Source organism: Emydura macquarii, unplaced genomic scaffold (assembly GCF_026122565.2).
Source record: "Emydura macquarii macquarii isolate MOO-44397 ecotype Brisbane River unplaced genomic scaffold, CSIRO-AGI_Emac_v2 contig_18, whole genome shotgun sequence".
NCBI lineage: Eukaryota > Metazoa > Chordata > Testudines > Chelidae > Emydura > Emydura macquarii.
In genome coordinates this window covers 10,121,197-10,140,366 of record NW_027130155.1, presented here as the reverse complement: position 1 = coordinate 10,140,366, position 19,170 = coordinate 10,121,197, and the positions used below count along the sequence as shown (strand labels likewise).

General features: G+C 40.6%; 1 protein-coding gene across 2 annotated transcripts in view; it reads left to right on the top strand.

Moving 5' to 3' along the window:
* Positions 1-6,163: 6,163 nt before the first annotated feature.
* The window catches only part of RASA2 (RAS p21 protein activator 2), an 86,667-nt gene continuing 73,660 nt past the window's right edge, over positions 6,164-19,170 (top strand). For both annotated transcript variants that reach the window (XM_067558159.1, XM_067558275.1), the window contains exon 1: positions 6,164-6,352. In XM_067558159.1, coding sequence (XP_067414260.1) covers positions 6,289-6,352 — 64 coding nt within the window. In that variant the 5' untranslated portion in view covers positions 6,164-6,288. The remainder of the gene's footprint in view (positions 6,353-19,170) is intronic.

The following is a 19,170-nucleotide window of genomic DNA, read 5'->3' as shown; positions in this document are numbered from 1 at the left end:
GAACAATAAATAAGATTATAAGGAACAGCCAAAATGGATTTGTCCAGAACAAATTATGCCAGATCAATTTAATTTCCTTCTTTGTCAGAGATACTGGCTTAGTGGATAAGGAAGACAAGCACTAGACATGATGTATCTTGATTTTAGTAAGGCTTTTGATACTTTGACACAGGCTCATATGACATTTTCATAAGCAAACTAGGGAAATGTGGTCTAGATTAAACTACTATAAAGTGGTGCTTAGCTGTCTGTAAGAACCATACTCAGTGGTTCACGTCAAACTGGGAAGACTTATGTAATATGATTCTTTAAGGGTTCATCTGGGGTCCAGTACTATTCAATATTTTCATTAATGTCTTGGAGACTGGAGTAGAGACTATGTTTATAAAATTTGTGGATGACATCAACCAGGAAGGAGTTGCAAGAACTCTGGAGGACAGGATTAGAATTCAAAGTGACCTTGAGGCAGGGTGGATAAAAATTAAAAAAAAAAAAAAGTAAATAAAAAAATTGGATTTCTTTAATTTATATCAGATTTTTTGATTTTTTTAAAAATCAATAAAATACTAAATTTCTCTCACATTTAAAAAATAACAGTTACAATTAAATTGCATGACAAACATGCTAAACCTACACTTACAGTCTCATAAAAATGAATCAATGGCTCTAGTCTGTCCAACCTATCTACCAGCTCTTGCTTCTTGAAAGTTCTGGGCTCTCAGTTTCTGTTTCTGTTTCTCAGCAGACTAAAATCACATGAGCAAAGAAAGACACACACACAGGCTGGATAGGATTGTTGTTGTTCTATGCTTATGTGGTGGTGGAGCTGGGCCAAGCAAGGCAAAGGAGTTTGTTAAGACACTGTCTTAAAGACAGAGAGACAAAGGATGGAGGCAGAGTATAAAGGAACGGTGGAGTGGACTGGAAAGAAAAAGAGAAGACATTATTTAGTACACACACAACTTCTTATATTCCTCCATACTTTTGCCACAGAAAAACTGTCATGGCTTCTGGGCATAAGACAGACCCTATCTGGGAATATTTTGAAACAATTCCTTCCCTGGGTAATAAAGGAAAATGTGTCAAGTGTAAGCAGTGCAAGAAGGAGATGCAGGGCCTAGCTGCAAGCATGAAACATCATAATGAAAACTGCTTATTGGGAGAAAATGATGTGGATGAAGATGTGGATATGTCTGAAGAACAGTGGATCAACTGGTTAGTAACTTAAATAATTCACTTTGCAATGCCTCATTCTTTAAGACTCTCTCTATGCCTTTTAGTGTAAGTGTAATTTAACAAGGAAATTCCCAAGCTGTTTGCTATGTTGGATGTTGCTAGAAAAAAAAGTGTAGCTTTGCTAATCCTTATGGCTTGTTTAATTAGTTAACTAGATTTAGAATCTATCACAGTACAAAAAGCTGCAGTAAGAGAAATCTAGACTTGCCAGTTGCCACTGGATGTCATTTTCTTATTTTATATTACATAATACATGCCCCTTATTTTGGAACATCATGGCCACAGACCATAATGGTGGTGCCATAAGTCTATTCCCTATTTTACTTCAGCATAACAGCTTTCCCAAGGGAACCTCATCCTATACTTGTTTTTTAAAAAAACAGAAGTACCGGTGAGTTCTATGGGGCTTACTCCAAAATTAAGTGCACTCTAAATGTAGTCAATCTTAGCTTTTTTGGTAATTTGGAATCGGATCTGCATCCTTGCTGAAAAAAAATGTAAATGATTAACTGAATAATAGAGTGAGAATAACTGAGAACGACTATTCAAAATCATTTTTTAATTTTGTTTCAGGATTCCATTCAAGCATAAGAGACTTTGACTGTGACTGTCTATCTGCGACACCTTCCGAGTCATCCTTTGGTACTTTTAGCAGCAGTGCTGCAACTAAACGTATTTCAGACAACAAAGTATCAGTAGCAAGCAAAAGATTTCAATCATCCAGTAAAACCACCACCATGGATGGGTTGTAGTAAGGACCAGCAAATACCAACAAGATACCATAGATGAAAAGATTGCTCGGTTCATTTATGCCACAAATTCTCCTTTTCACATTGTTAACAATAAACACTTCATTGATATGGTTGAGTCCTTATGACCAGCCTCCACTCCACCTGGTAGAGCAGACATTGGTGGAAGGTATAGTGTATGAGAAGGAACTTGAACAGTTTGCAAGAAATACTGAGAGGAAATTTGCCAGTTTAAGCCTTGATGCATGGAGCAATGTACACAATGATCCAATAATATGTGCCTGTGTGACAACAGAAGATGGGGTTGCATATCTTTCAGAAACAAGATACATCGGGAAATGTCCACACAACAGAATATTTAAAAGAAGTGGCAGTGAAAGCTGTAATAAACTGTGAACAAAAATTCAACTGTCACGTGTGCAGTTTTGTCACAGACAATGCTGCAAATGTGGCAAAGATGAGAAGATACTTAGAAGAAGAAACAGAAGGGTGCTCCTTAATAACATATGGCTGCAGTGCCCATTTAATGTATCTTTTAGCCAAAGACTTAAGTACGTCTTCTCCAGGAATAAAAGAAAATGTTGTTGAAGTCGCAAAATACGTCTGTAACAACCATTTTGCTTCAGCTTCACTGAAGAGAGCAGGGGGAATCTAAACAAATTCTCCCTCAAGATGTTCGATGGAATTCTGTGGTTGATTGTTTTGAGCAATTTATTAAGAACTGGCCTATTCTCATAAAACTTTGTGAAGAAAACCATGATAAAATAGATGGAAGTATCTCATCCAGAGTATCTAACATTAGATTAAAGAGGAATGTAGAGGATATGCTCAGTATACTGAAACCTATATCCATAGCTTTAAACAAACTTCAGAGAAATTGTTGCTGCATTGCTAATGCTGTCGAAATTTGGAAGGCATTTCAAGAGACATTGAAGAAAGAAATACCTCACCAGAAAGTTATACTGAGGGCAGTAAAGAAGCGAATGGATCAAGCACTAACTCCACCTCATTTTCTTGCGAACATTTTTGACCTCAGATATAAAGGTCGATGCCTAACTTCTGAAGATTGATGCTGCCATGGCATGGGCATCTCAAAATCACTCCTCAGTTATGCCCGTCATAATAAATTTCAGGGCTGGAGTGGAACCATTTAAACAGTACATGTTTACTGATGATGTTTTGAACAAAGTCACTCCCCTGAATTGGTGGAAATCATTAGCCAGGCACCTTGAAACAGTTCCTTCAGTTGCTGTCAACTTTTCAGAGCAGTGGCTTCCTGTGCAGGCACACAGAGAATATTTTCATCGTTTGATATTATTCACTCAAACCTAAGAAATTGACTGGGGGTTGAAAAAGCAGGAAAACTTGTATTTCTGTTTCAGTCTATGAATAAAAATGACAGTGGGAGTGGGGAAGATGAGAGCTAGTTGTTAAAGTTTTAAGGACAGCATATCTTTAGTGTTGTGATGATTTGTTTGTTAGAGTTAATAAAATTTGAAAATTAAAAAAAAAAAGTTTAAGGACAGCCATCAACCAGTAACACAGGAGACTGCTGCAATTGCAAATGTGAAACATTTATGTAACATTTAAGATTTAGTTTAATAAAATATAAGTGCTATTGTGTTTGTTTGTGTGTGTGATTTAGTTCTTACCATTCCTAATGTACTGCTGCTGCATCTGCAGCCTGACACAGTAATGAGTATTATGTACCAGTTCCTAAATTAATAAAAATCAAGTTATCTAAAAAATTACACAAAGTATACCCTCCTACAAGCTGTAAAAACCCTCCTACATGCTGTTTTGAGTTGTAAATTAACATGTTTTAGTGATCTGATTTGCACCATTGTTTAAGAAATATGTGAAGAAGTATCAGTGGGAAACTTGATTTAAATCAATGATTTTCTCTTGGTGATTTAAATCATGATTTAAATCAATTATTTAAATTGCCTTGATTTAAATCAATCTACCCTGCCTTGAGGAATTGGAAAATTGGTCTGAAATCAATAAGATGACATTCAATATAGACAAATACAAAGTGATTCACTGAGAAAGATGAAAACAATCAAATGCACAAGTATAAAATGGGGACTAATTGGTTAGGTGGTAATACTACTGGAAAAGATTTGGGGGTTATAATGAATCACCAGTTGAACAGGAGCCAACAATATGAGTTAAGAAAAAGGTTAATGTAATTCTAGGGTGTATCAACAGGAGTTTTGTACATAAGGCAGAGTAGGTGCTCTCCTCAGCACTAGCGAGGCCTTAGCTGGAGTACTGAGTCCAGTTCTGGGTTCCACATTTTAGGAAAGATGTGGACAAATTGGAAAGAGTCCAGGGAAGAGCAAAAAAAAATTATAAAAGGTTTAGAAAACCTGATCAATGAGGAAATGTTTAAAAAGCTGGGCATATTTAGTCTTCAGCAAAGAACTGGGGAACTGATAACACTCTTTAAATATTTTAGGGGCTGTTATAAAGAGGACAGAAATCAATTGTTCTCCATGTTCTCTTATGCTAGAACAAGAAGTGATGGGCTTAATCTGTTGCCATAGAGATTTAAGTCAGCTATTAGGAAGATATTTCTAATTATAAGGATAGTTAAGTATTAGAATAGGCTTCTAATGCAGTTTGTCAAATCTCTGTGTTGTGGTACACATTCACCATTAAAGTACCCCCTTGCATCAGGTTGCAATGTGGAATGAATGTCTCTGTGCGCTATTCAGCTCTCTGATAGAGAAGCATCCAAGCCCACCCCCTCTCAAGGCAACAAAAACTCAAAGTAGTAATCATAGTCTCTCAGCAAGTCCATCCTCCTCTGGTCTCTATCTTCAATCGCCTTCGGTTTCTCTGGAGTCCCCTTCCCCAGTTATTAGATAACTGGCTATTAACCCCTTCTCCCCCCAGCTAATAGAAAATTGGCTGTTAACCCCTTTCCAGCCTGTGATGGGGTTTCTCCCTGCAACATCACACCCTGATGGAAGAGGGTACTCTAGTGGTGAGTGCACACCATAACACATGGTACATGAGTTTCACCACATCAAACTCCATCATTGTAGGTGTTTAAGAAGGGATTAGACAAACAGCTGTTAGGGATAGCCTAGGCATATGTAGTCCTGCCCCCCGAGGGTCTCTTTCAGCTTTACATGTTTATGATTCTATCACTGTTAACCTTCTCTTCTGAAATTGAAACAAAATAAAACTCCCATCACTGGTTACAAAAACATATTCTTTCATATTTATTCTGGTTCATGTGTGGCAGATTTTTCAGCTCCCCTAGCACAACCTCAGCATCAGCTTTCTTCTAGGCTCACACTTGCAGCAAATAGGTCTGTGGTGGGATAACTCTCCCATCACAGTCTGGGTATTTTTTTCATGGGGAGACTGTTGGTTAAATAAACCCACAAATTCCACTTTTGCAAAGTGGTTGGAGCTCCAGGGATGAAAAAGCTCTTTGCACCTATTATTCTTCATATTGCAATAGTGTCTAGGCCCCAGCCCCATTGTGCTCGGCCCTGTACACATAAGAAGATGGTCCCTGCCCTGAAGGGTTCATGATCCAAACCTGTAAGCAACCACCGCTGGATACATCACACGAGGTGGAGGAGGTAAGGAGCTAAACCACACGGCAATGATGGGATTATTTTGTCTAATTTGTTTACAAGGTGTCCATTCACCGTGCAACCTCGGGGCCAACTCAAGGCAAAACCCAGCCCAAATCACCACCGATTTTTATTTCGGAGTCAGACCCATAAACTTCCCCACCATTTCCACTAGAAACCCGTCTGCCCCCAGGCCTCCGCGGCACAAACCCGCCCAGCGCGCCCACCCTCAGCCACTGCGTCCATAACTGGCCGGCGGGCGGGCTGCCCGGCTCCGCTGGCGCTAACCCGCGCTGGGTTTTAGGCACAGCAGCCCCGGCGCGCGCAGGCGGTCACGGACGTTACGTTACTGCCCTGCCCTGATTGGCACGGGCAGGCCCAGCGTGGCGGAGTTTCCTCGGCCCGCTGGAAGAGACAGTCACAAGAACTGCCCCCCCGCAAAAACGCAGCAGGCGAAAGAACAACTGCGCATGCGCTTTCATCTCGCGCTGCTGTCCAATGGGAGACGCAGAGGGGGCGGGGCGTCCGATGAGGTACCGCCTGCTGCCAGGCTGGGGCCCTCCACTGGCCGGCGGCCGCTCCCTGAGTTCTTCTCCTCTCCCCTCCCCACCGTACAAGAGACCGGGCCGAGAGGGTAGGGGGAGCCGCCTCCTCCTCCTCCTCCTCGTCCTCGTTAGCGCGCAGCGCTGCGCAGCGCCGGCGGCACCATGGCGGCCGAGGTCGGTGGCGGCGAGGCGGTCCGGGTGTTACAGAACCTGCGGGGGAAGATCTGTGAGTGAGAGAGCGGGGCTGGCCGGACCCGGACCCGGACCCTACAGGGGCCTTTCTGTGCTGGCTTGCCGCCCTGAGTCACTGCTGCTGCCGCCCTGGACTTGCCTCCCTCCGTCCCTCGCTTCCCCCCCCCCCCGTGCGGGAGCTGTCCTTTCTGCCTTGTTTCCCTTTCTGTCCGCCTCTTCTTCCTGCCTCTCGGGGCCGGCTCCTGCCCCGGCGTGTGGGGCGGCGGTGGCAGCCAAGGGGCAGAGGAGGCGTCTCGGGGTGGGCGACTTTCCCTTCCCTCCGGAGGACGAGGGGTGAGAGTGCTACAGGCAACAGACGGAGGTCTTAATGGAGGCGCTCACTTGTCACGGCAGGGGGTGATGGCACGGGCAGCTGTGTGGGGTGGAGATGAGCACGGGCAGTTATGCGGGGTCGGGGTGGCTCGGAGGTATGTGGGAGATAGGGGTGGAGGGCTCGGGTGCGTGGGGGGGGCACGGTGGGCATGAGTAGGGGTGGTACTGGGGTTCATTCGGTATGGGGGGAGGGCTCTGGGTGTGCGTGGGTAGGGCAGGCATGAGTCGGTGATGGGCGTTTTTGTCTGTAGGTCGTGGATTAGGTTTTGGGATGGGCTGCTGTATGGGTGCATCATTGGCAAAGGAGGTATTGAGGCAGGGAGCTGAGTGGATATGTGCAGAGGAAGCTGGCAGTAGGAGTGAGGGAGTTATTGAGGAAGGGGCCTGCATGCAGTTCAGAGGGACTTGGTGATGAGAAGCATGACTGACACATGCAGAGTCAATTCATGTTGTGGAAGTTGTTCTTGGGAGGAATTGTTTGAGGGCAGAGAATTAGTTACTGGGAGCATAACTGACACATGCAGAGGAGATTGACATGTATTTGAGGGTGCTGTTGAGCAGTTGGAATTGAGATGCTGCAATGAGTGAACATTTCAGTGAAGTACTTTTTTTTTTACGCTAACCAACGAAAACTCAGCTCCAAAAAACTCTAGGCATAAGAATCTATTTGTTAAGCAAAACTTGCGAAATTATTGATGCAGCAGGAAGTTGGTACAGGGCTACTCTGGAAACAGTAACTTGTGTTAATATGTGTGTGGGGTGGGGGTGAGAGAAAGAGAGTTTGACTTATTTTGGTGAGTGAGGAAGGGCTTCATAGCTATAAATGTGTAAATTCAGTACCCTGGAAAACCAAAGGATGACTGCCTTAAAACGTTGGGTGTGGGTGGGGGGTAAAGAGAAGGGAGATAGATAATGTGTGATGCAACTAACAAGGACTTCAAAGCAGCTAAGAGAAACAGGATGTGTGGTGGCTTCCTGAGGGGTTATCAAAATGCATTCATATAACTCAAATGTAACCAATTTATTTCCTTTCTCACGCATTTAATTAATCTTTTTAATACAATATTTTATGAGAATGAAATGCAATATAATTAAATTTGGCAATGGAGTAGAATTAAGGAACTGTTATAAATATATTTGGATTTATCAGCGTTAATTCAAGTGGTGAAATGCAAATACCAAAAACTTAGGGAAGAATTCTTCGTATAACATCCAAGTCTGCAAAACTATTTAATTACTTTTTTTCCAGGGAAAATATTGTACTGTACTAACATTAATTTCTCTTAACAAAACTTGTGATTTGTATATATTTAAAAGATGTATGTAGAGGGCTAGAACTGTTATTACAGAGGATTCCTGATTTTTTTTTTTTTTTATCTCTTTAGGTTTTTATATCATATGCATCTACATGGTTTGTTAGCACCATATAGGATAGCCTCTTCTCTTAGCTTTTGTTTTGTACATAAACATAATTTGTGATAATTTTTCAGTAAATATTTGAGAGATTGTTTATCAAATATTGAAGCCAAGAAAAATATAATTTTAAAAAAATAATTGTGGTTGTATTTCCTTGACTAAAGAACTTGCGTAAAAGAATCCAAGTGCATTCCCAAATTTGATATTAATTTTTTAATTTGACCTTTGTCAGTGGAAGAGCAGGTCATGAGGATAGGAGTGTGTGCCCTGTGTGATTGGGGAGGGAGGTAACAATCCTTCTGTAATACTAGTTTTGCATGCTCAAGAGGCAGAATCTTAGGGCTTGGTTTGGTTTTGGTATTTTTCTTTCCTGAGATTTCAGGTGTACATAAAGGTGTTCAGAAGTAATTCAAGAACAGCTTTTCTTGTGATACTTTGGTACTACCAGTCCTGCAAGGATGCCAAATGGAAAAATAGCTAAGTATTTAGTTTTCTTGAGCCTCATAGGATTACTTTGGAGTCTTTAGGTTTAAACTAATATAAATGGTGAATTCTCTGTAACTTGAGGTCTTTAAACCATGATTTGAGGACTTACACCCCTAACTTCTGGCTGAGTTAATTTCAGGAGTGGGTGGGTGAGGTTCTGTGACCTGCAATGTGATGATCACAATGGTCCCATCTGACTTTAAAGTCTATGTTTGGCTCAAAATTCAAAGTGACTTAATTTTTACAGGCTTTTTTAGACTACTTTTTTTATTTGTTTTACATTGTTTTGGTCCTTTATTACGAAAGTAGCTTTGACTAAAAATAATAGAAACTTCAGTATATAAATTTGTACAGCTAACTTACTGGTTTTGTAGTCTGGAGGAGTGGGTTCTAAAAAACCTGATATTTCACTTTGAAAAGTGGTTGTGCATTGTCATCTTCCATAGGAATTTTGGAATATATCAAGATGCCTTTTAGATTTTACCCAAATGATTTGGACTTAAGCTCCTGAGTCACTTGAGAGAGGGAGAGAGAGAGATAGGGAGAGACCAGGGTAATTCTAAGAATATCACTTTCAAAAGTCTCGAAATACTACAATTGCAGCATCTGTAAAATCTTATTTAGTCATTTTAACAATACACTAAATAAAACAAATATAAACTAAAGGTTCAAACTTAGTGATAAGAAGTTTATACAAATTTATAAAGCAGAGATTGAGTTGGGACCAATACTTCAATTTATCCTGATTTCCCTTTGTTACCACTTCTGTATATGGTCACTACACACACAGAAGTGAAAAAGTACCACTGTACCACAGTCATCTAATATACTACCTAAAGAAACACTTTTGGCAACCTACACCTAAAACATTTGTGGTTCCTATAATTTATTTTAAAACTACATGGGATACCAAAGTTTATGTAAACTAATTACTTTTGGCTTTCAGATTAGATGTGATATGGGGTGCTGACCCGTTTTGGTCTTTAAAGATCTCATAACATGTTTTGTAAGTGTGGGTGTTACTCTGGCAGGTCTACACTAGAAACTTTTGCTGGTATAATAATGTTGGTTGGGGTGACGTGTGTGTGTGTGAGATTTCTATATTGAAAAAAGCCCTAGTTTAGATGCAGTTATGTCAGCATAAACCTACTTTTGCTGATATAGCTTATTTTACCTGGGGGGGAACTGGCAAAAACACTACAAGCTGGACTAACCTAGGAGGGTTGCCATATTGCTGTTAGTAGTTGGCTTTAGTGTTCTGGCTGAGTTCCAAGTTGGATAACTGGTTTCTACCCATGTAAAATTCCTCCTTATTTCAGTTGGATATGGTGCCCTAAAGTTTCAAAAGATGCAAAGTGATTTCGGTTGCCTGAACTCTTAGATGCCCAACATGACACACCTGAAAGCGCCCTAGACTTATGCTGAATGCTTCCTGAAAATAGGCCCTTTTAAGGTGTTTCTAGTTAGGTATTCAAAAAGTGAAAATCACTGATTATTGTTGAAAATATTAGATGGTATTCTTGTCTTAAACTCTTGCTTTGGAGAGCTGAATACTGTGTGTTACCGTAGCTACCCTAGCCACGGCTCTTGCTCCTGCTGCAGCTGTGTAAAGGAGCACAGAATGCTGTCCTGGGGAAGACACAGCCGATGAGAAGGCAGCTGGGAGAGAGCTTGGAATCCATCCAAAGGGAGCAGTTGAAAGGTGGCTGGAGAAGAAGGGGGCGAAAAGTGATGAGTGGGTGAAAAGAGAATTTGCTGAGGAAGCTGGATCAATAAGGGCCCTGTGCAAGGAGACAGGCCATGAGAGGCAACAGCACACGTGACTGCTGAAGTTGAGGGAAAACAGTTGGGGCATCTGGGTCAACTGGTGTAGTCCTCTGCATGACCAGCTGTTCTCAGATGGGCCTGCTGGAAAGAGGTGCGTTCATTGCAGCGTTGAAGCAAAGGAGCATCATAAGCTGGAGAGAGATGAAAGTGGGATAATTGGGGTGAAGCTGGATTTTGCAGCCAGGGAGAGGAAGAGTTGATTCCCTCTTGGGGTGACACAGTGTGGTGTTGAAAAACTTTTTATTGTGATGGTAATTTACAGTTTATTTTCCTAAGTGAGTACTGGATGTTTATTTATATTACTCTATTATTTACATTACATTGTTCCATCTAAATGTCTGGGTTTAACCTTAAACTTTTTAAAAGGAAATCTCCATTATGTTGGCTTGCATCTGCTTCTCTTCCCAGTAGGTAGAGCCTAGTTGAGGCTTGGGTCACTGCAGTAGGCATCATGAGCAAATGGGAGGAGTTCAAAACAAGATGACCATCTTAGAACAACATGAGTTAGTCAGGGGATAATGCCAGGTGAAGGTTATTGGGGGGGACTGCCACTCAGACACCCCTAACCATGCCATATTTCTTTGGAGCACCCTTATTGCCTAGATTTTCTGGAGAAGACTATTGTGGAATACAAGACAATGCCTCACTCAATGTTCAGATTGCCTGAGCTGCTGGAAAGACAGAAAATAGTGGCTCTCCTGGGGCAATTAGAGGGTGCAACTAAAAGTGAAGTGTGGTCGGAGATAGCCAGAAAATGCAAAAGGGACTGTAGAACAAATATTTCACATCACAGAGAGACAGAGACTAGACCTGAATGGCATAAAGGGCAGGTTATTGCTATGGGGAGGTGCCCGACTGCATTAGTTAAGAATAATGGGATAGAAATGTGGGCCTTGCTGGGTACTGGATCGCTAGTTATCACCTTACACAGCCAATGTTTTAGAAAACATTGGACTCACAATTAGTTGTTGACTAGCAAGAACACGGTGAAATTGGTAGCAGGAAATCGTTTGGCTATCCCATGCGTTGGCTATATGGAAACTGATATTGGAACTAGCAAATATCAGATTAGGTTTTTTGGTAGCATGGTCAAAAGTGATAGTTTACCCCCAGTAATAATTAGTATGAATCTACTGCAACATTGTTACATGGAGTGGTTGCAAGTATTAAAGGATCAGGCTTAGCCCTTTCCCTGTCAAAACAAGGAAGTCTTGCAGAATACCATTAGACATATAAAAAGTTATCAAAATTTTGCCAGTGAGTATGGGGTAAGTGAGAATAGACGATCTGCATCCTATCAAGCAGCACCCAAACACTGAAACTATTCTAATTTGTAAAACAAAAGTTTGTCTACAGAGTCAACGTTTTATTGCTTTACAGAAACCTGTTTGGGTAAAGGAGATGTCACAATAATGGCAAAAAGTGTTTTCATGGTGGAAAAAAGGATTAGTACTGGTGTAGAAGTATTCCAGAGAGAATTTAATGGGTGGGAGGGTGGGTGGTGGTTGAAGTTGTGATGGATATCTGAGGGAGTTTAAGCAGTCTATCCAGAGGAGGAAAATATCATCAGTGTATTTCAGGTATATAATTGGTTTCATGGTGCATTTGTCGAGAAATTTTTCAAGATGGCCTATGAAGAGGTTGATGTATTGGGGAGCTATCTCAGTATTCCGTGGTTGGCCTAGTAACCCATGGTTTGGACAAAGTATTTGTTGAATGTAAGATTGTTGTGGGTGAGGATAAAATGGATGAGTTTGGTGATGTGTTTCTGGTGGATATCTGAGGGTTGTCCAGTGTCTTGTAAATATTTGAGGCAGGCAGCTATGCGGTCACTGTAAGGTATGTTGGTGTATAGGAAAGTGACATCCATGGTGGCGAGGACTGTGTTCTGAAGGAGATAGTTAATATTGTGCAGTTTGTGAAGGAAGTCAGTTGTGTCCTGGGGGAAGCTGGCCCTTTGTGTGGTGAGTAGTTTGGTACTTCATGGCAGTTATAAAATGAGAACAATAGCACATTACCCTCAGACAAATGTGTGGAAAAAAAAATTAATGGGGCTATAATTGGAATGATTTGCAGTCTGCAGCAGGAACAGAGAGCAGACTGGCTGAAGTTATTACCTGAGTTAATTTATGTCTATAAAAAATCAGCACATCGTGATTACAGTCTAGTACTATCTGATGTTAGTAGACATAGGGACCATTCAAGATAGAGTGACCCATGAACACCTATGCAGTCATAGGACAAAAAATGGGAGAGGGTTAGTGGGTTACAGATTGTTGTAATAAGCCATAAATACAGTGTCCCAGTTCAGTCCATGGCTTTTGATATTTACCAGAGTAATGAATTTAAGTTTTCAGGCTAGACTTTTTGAAAGTGTTCTGTAGGGTTCTTTTGAGGCTGAGGAACTGGTAGGTCAGATATAGAGTGATTGCTTTGTGAAAAGTGTTCAACCCCAGGTGATTAGGTGTCTTTGTCTTTTTATCATTTTCCTGTGTGAGCTCATTCGAGAGTGTGGTGATTGTCTGATTTCCCCCACATGATTGTTATTGGGGCATTTAGTGCACTGGAAGAGGTATACCATAAGTTGTGATAGGCATGTATAGGACCCAGGGATCTTGAAAGATGTGTTGGGCGGAGTGTTGATGATTGTAGAAGTGGAGATATGTCTGCAGGTTTTGTATCTGTTGTTCAGGCAGTATCTGGTGCCACTTTGAGTTGCTGTCTCCTGGTCATCATCAGAAGCAAGCTCCCCATAGAATTTGGAGAAGTTGGGGATTTTTTTGAAGGCCAGAAGAGGGGGTTCAGGAAAGATTTTGTTTAGGATCCTCTTTGAGTATGGGTTGTAATGGTTTGATATCCCATATGGGTTTCAGTGTGGGGTGGTAGCTGACAACTAAGGATGTGTGATTAAAGGGGGTTTTATTTCTGTAATGAAGCAAGTTCTGTTGAGGTATTTGGGTGGCCTGTTCCATGATGTGACCTACTTTTCTGATGGAGTGTCCTTGTTTGGTGAAAGCAGTGTTAAGGTGTATATCCTGGACTTTCTCCTGAGATCATAATCTGTGGCATCTGACAGCCTGGCTGTAGATAACAAATTTCTCTGTGTTTCGTGTGGTTACTGGATCTATCTATTTGTAAACCAGGGAGTGAACTGCTAAAGGCCCCTCCCCCAGCCTAAGGAGAGGAGTTACTGAGTACAGGGGACAACGGATGAAAGACCAGGAAGGGGTGTGGGGGTTACAGGGACAAATGAAGAAAACCAGAATGGGACACCGAGCAGAGAACCCTGGACAGCACCCACTGCTCCCAGAAGGTGTCAAGGAAGCCAGCAGACGCCGGCGGACGCCGCCCAAAGGAACTCTGCCCGAATGCGTGAGTGCACAAGGGAACGGAAGTAGGCCCCACAGTGAAGCTGGATTTTGCAGTGAGGGAGAGGAGGAGTTGATTCCCTCTTGAGGTGACACAGTGTGGTGTTGTGGTGATAATTCACAGTTTGTTTCCCTAAGCAAGTACTGAATGTTATTTTATATTATATTACTCTGTTATTTACATTATAAAGGAAAAACCGAGAAATTAGACAGGAAACCTTAAAATTTAAGCTATTCGTCTATCTCCCTTGTGTTGGCTTGCGTGTACCTGTTTTCACTGTAGCCACAGACTGGCTGAGGCCTGGGTCACTGGGTTACCTCAGAAGAGGCTGCATTTCAAGAGTGGGTGTAGTTTGTTCCTGTATGGTTAGTTCTGTGCTTTTGTATTCTTTGGAATAAAAGTTGTTAGTTTAAATGTTAATTCATTTAAATCTCTTGTTCAGGCTGCCATTTTCAGAGGAAGCATGCATTGAATGTATTTGTTACCCACAATACTTTTTTTGCTGCATGAAACAGATTGAAATTTTATAATTCAAGTGTGTCTTACTCATTAATAGTTCCAGAAAAGGAGCTGTATGTTACTCATCTTCCTCTTCCAGATCCATTGCAAATGCATGTCACTTGATAAAAGGATTCCATCATTCTGCTTAGTTAAGATGGCTCATAAGTAGGGCCCTACCAAATCCACAGTCCATTTTGGTCAATTTTACAGTCATAGGATTTTTAAATTGTAAATTTAACAGCTTCAGATATTTACATCTGACATTTCAGTGTTGTGACCCTGTGGGTCCTGACTGAAAAAAGGGTCGGTATTGCCTCCCCTTACTTCTGTGGTGGGGTGGTGCCTTCAGAGCTGGGCACCCAGCCAACAGCCGCCGCTGTCTGGTCACCCAGTTCTGAAGACAGCACAGAAGTATGGGTGGCAGTACTGTGACCTCCCTACAATAGCCTTGTGTCCTGCTGTGACTCCTTTTTTAGGTCGGGATCCCCAGTTGAAAAATGCTGGTCTCCTGTGGGAAATCCCTATAGTATAGGGTAAAAGTACACAAAAGGCCAGATTTCATGGTCTGTGTTGCATTTTTCATGACCGTGAATCTGGTAGGGCTCTACTCAGAAGGTGTGGAGTAGGACTTGTTAGTTGTTTTGCTGCAATATCTGCATTTAACAGGTTTGTGCCTAGAGCTGCCATCTGGTTGGAGTCAGTCACCTCTTTACCCCATGTAGCTGTCCCACGTTCTGTGGCAGTGACACTTGACCAGAGCTTTGGACTCTATCATTCCATCTAATTCCTGCAGTGCCCATGGTTGAACCGGGTGTTATTTTAGACAAAAAACTCCCAACCGTGCCTGTAGCTGTTTTCATCACTTCATACTGACTTAATAGACATTCCAAGTTTCAGAGTAACACAGACAGAAACATAATACCATAACATTTGCATTGATTTGTGTGGGTGGCAAATGAAGGGTGTGTGGGGTTGTGAGGGGCTGTGTGTTTTTGAAGTTATTTTGTGAACTGGTTGTGATGTTGGTGGGTGGTTTCCAAGACCTGTGGAAGTTGGACCAAATAATCCACTGTCTGTGGAGTCTCCCTCTAGTAACCAATGAAATTGTTGCATGCAAACTAGCTGAAAAGTAAGGGTGATGATCTATTGTGTTACTTCTGATACCACAGTGGTCTAGGACTCTTGGCATGGCATAGATGCATACCTTACTGTAGCTGTGTATGTCATGAGTATGATCATAAAGTCAGAATGGCTGAAAAAGTAAAAAAATTGGATGGTATCAGACCAGGAAACCAAATAATGATTCAACCTGGTGATTGAACAAAAAGAGCTCTCAACCATGCTTGTAGCTTTTCCATTGCTTCACACTGACTCTGCATATATAGTCGTGTTTCTTAGCCATGTTGGTCCCAAGATATTAGAGAGAAAAGGTGTGTGAGGTAATGTATTTTATTGGAGCAACTTCAGAAGAAGAGCTTTATGTAAGTTCTAAAGCTTGTCTCTTACCAACAGAAGTTGGTCCAATAAAAGGTATTACCTCACCCACCTCGTCTTACTGACTACAAACATTTTAGGCTTCAGAGTGATACACAGAATGACAATCCTGGAATCTTATAGGTGTTAGACTGTTCTTTCTGGTACTTTGTCATAAGGCTGATACTAACTCTTGCAACATGACACTAGTATGGGGAATTTTAATTTTAAATGTTAAAAAATTAAGTTGTTGCTTGATCAGTATTCAGGCTTTCCCTCTTCTTTTAATTTATTCTGTTTTATATAAAAATACATTATGAAGTGGGAAAACTTTAAGTACTGTGTATAGGAGCAAAACCCAATACTGCTTTTCGTCCAAAATGTAAGCCCCTTATAGCATAATAATTAATTTGGATCTTTTTATAGTCAATATTTTCACAGAACTGAAAACTTGATTGGCAATCAGGCTGAATAAAATTTTTTTTTTGGTGGGGGTTTTTTTTTTTTTTAGGGAAATGTTTATTTAAAGTATATTTTTAAGAATAAACTAAAGTTGTCATAATTTCAGATTTGTTATAAATATAGTCTAACTACAACCTATTAAACTATTTTAAATTACATTTAAAAAAATTCAACCACTATGTATTTGCTGCCAAAGTTTTAAAGAAACTAGCTACTCAACTGGTGAAACCATCTGGAATCAGAGATAAATGCTAAAACTTAAAATGCTAAACCAGATTTTGGCAGCAATAGCCTTTTCTGCAGGTATAGAGGGAATATTTTCTTCATTTCAATTTGTTCAGCTAGCTCAATGAGTAATTTGCTCAAAGTTGAGAAACTCATTGGGAATTGGAAAAGCAGGAAAACAATTCCAATCTGTGAATAAAAATTAGGTATGTGAGGAAGAAACTACTAATTCTAAAATCTTGAAGCACATGGTGACTAGAAACTATCAGTTCAATTCACTAAACAGCAGAGAATACTTCTTTTGTTTGTTAAATTAGTTAATTTTAAATAGTTTATCCAGACATAGTTACTTTCTTAAGCATCTAACATATGTATCAATTAAATAAAATTACCTTAATTTTTTTTAAATACTGTTTGTGCATTTTAATTGAAGAACAGTTTCCATCCAAATGTAATTTGACACAAATTATGAATAAAAAATTAAATATCTATTACATAAATGTGATTCACTATTTTCCAGCATAATGAAAAATGTAATTACTTATATGTGTTAATTTTTTACAATCTTAAGAATCTAAATAAAAGTGTGGTCGTGTATTTAGTTGCAAATCAACACATTTTAATGGTTACCAATGAATAAGAATTAAGCTTTATTTAAGAAAATAATTTAAAAGTACAAATCAAAACAAGATTAAAATTGAGGATTTAAATCATTAATAAAATTTGTGATTTAATCACCTTGATTTAAAACAAGCCACCTTTGTGGCAATGAAACAAGTTTCAATTCCTGAGAATAATATATTTTATAAAATTACACTTTATTTTGAAAAGCAATGGAGGGCAGGTTTGGGCACAACTTTATTTTGATATTAATTATTTTAGTGTTGTATTGATAGAATTCTTCCATATCATCTTTACTTGTGCTTGTGGTAGCATAGATCGGGATAATGTTGAGGGTGCTGTTCTTGTTCAGTTGGAGGTGTAGCATGTGAGTGCATGATGACTTAAACTTGCAGGAGATAATTTTTGAAGACCATTCCTTGTTGACAATAAAACTTGATTCCTCCAGCAGTCCTCACGCCTTCTCCTGACATTGCATACTATCCTTGCCTTCCCCTCCATTAAACGGTTGATCTAGCGGTCCCTCGTCAATGTCCTGCAGTTGTAAGTACACACTGTGAGGGCAGTCCTTTTTCTTTCTAGTGGCCTAGTCCCTGAGATTCTTAGCAACCTTTTGTCGATTGCACTATCGCCATAGAACATGTTGTTTTAGCCATTTCTTCTGCCATCTGCTGGCTGTGCTGTCAGTGGCATATTTTTACCTCCTTAATTGGTACCCAACCGCAAGAAGGACAACTGTCCCCTCCCTGGGTTAGCAGTCTGACACCTTAAGGAAATCCTTCCTCAAAAATCCACATATACGATTGCAATGGGAGATTTCATCAGCACAGTCAGGAGAGGGAAAGAAAGAGAGTGAAAAGTTCACTGGACGATATGGCATAGGTAAACAGAATCCATGAGAAGAGTGACTGGGAACTTTGGTGGAAAAGAAAAAATGTTCATTGGCAACATCTGGTTTAAGAAGAAGGCCAAGAGGAGGTATATGTGGATCAAGCCAAATGTGAAGAATGAGCTCGACTATATTATAATCAATAAGCAATGCATTGTACAAGACATGTCTGTAGTGCCATTATTTAACCCCAGGAGTGACCATTGCTTGCTTGCTTGCTTAGAGCGAGGCTTAGCTTCAACAAAAAGATGGAGAAGAAAACGCCACATATGACAAATCAGAGACAGTGGCTGAAAATATTCAATGCAGTGATCTTGAAAGTGAACAATTCCAAGGAAGACTAGAGTCTCACAGATAGCTCCAGTGAGAACTATAAAAACTTTGCTGATAAGCTGAGGCAGTGCATTAAATCAACTAAGAAAGGAAGACTAAAAAGAGTGAAGGGAAGAATCTCAGAGGAAACAAGGAACTTGCTAGAGAAGTGGAGGACTATGAAGTGAAATGATGGTGACAAACTCAAGTACTCCCTTCTCTGTAAGCTGATAAGAAGACAACTAAAGGAGGACTTCAAGAAGTACCAAAATGAAGGGCTCTTAAAGATGGCTGGAGATTGCAGAAGCCTCAAAAAATGCAATCAGGAGTTGACGCTGTACAGGTTGACAACGACGTTGAAGTACAAGGACAGAATAGATGGAACTGAGATGGAAGCGGTCTGCAAATATTTTCTTTTTTTTAGACTGAACTGTTTGCATCCCAAATAGATGTCCCATTACCAACACTTCAACAGACAAATGAGAGCGTACTCCCAGTCCTTGACAGTGACGTTGGACATGCAGTTTACCAAATGAAGGAAGGAAAAGCTCCAGGAAAAGAAAAGTTGACAACCAAAATAAGAACTGGAGGCCAAGATCTCTGGGAAATCCTTGCTCAGAGGTTTAGTCTCTACTTGGACATGCAAAAGATAGACTCCTTCCAGCTATATGGTAACATCATTTTGCTGCACAAGAAGGGCAACAGTGAAGATCTAAAGAACTATTATCCAATATGCCTGTTCTGACATGTCTACAAGCCATTCACTAAAACAATAACAAATCAACTCTGAGTCTAGACGAGCAGTAGCCGAGAGAACAGGCAGGTTTTTCGAAGGATTTTTAGCACAATGAACCATGTCTTCACTATAAACCAGCTATTGGAGTGTTCAAGGGAATACG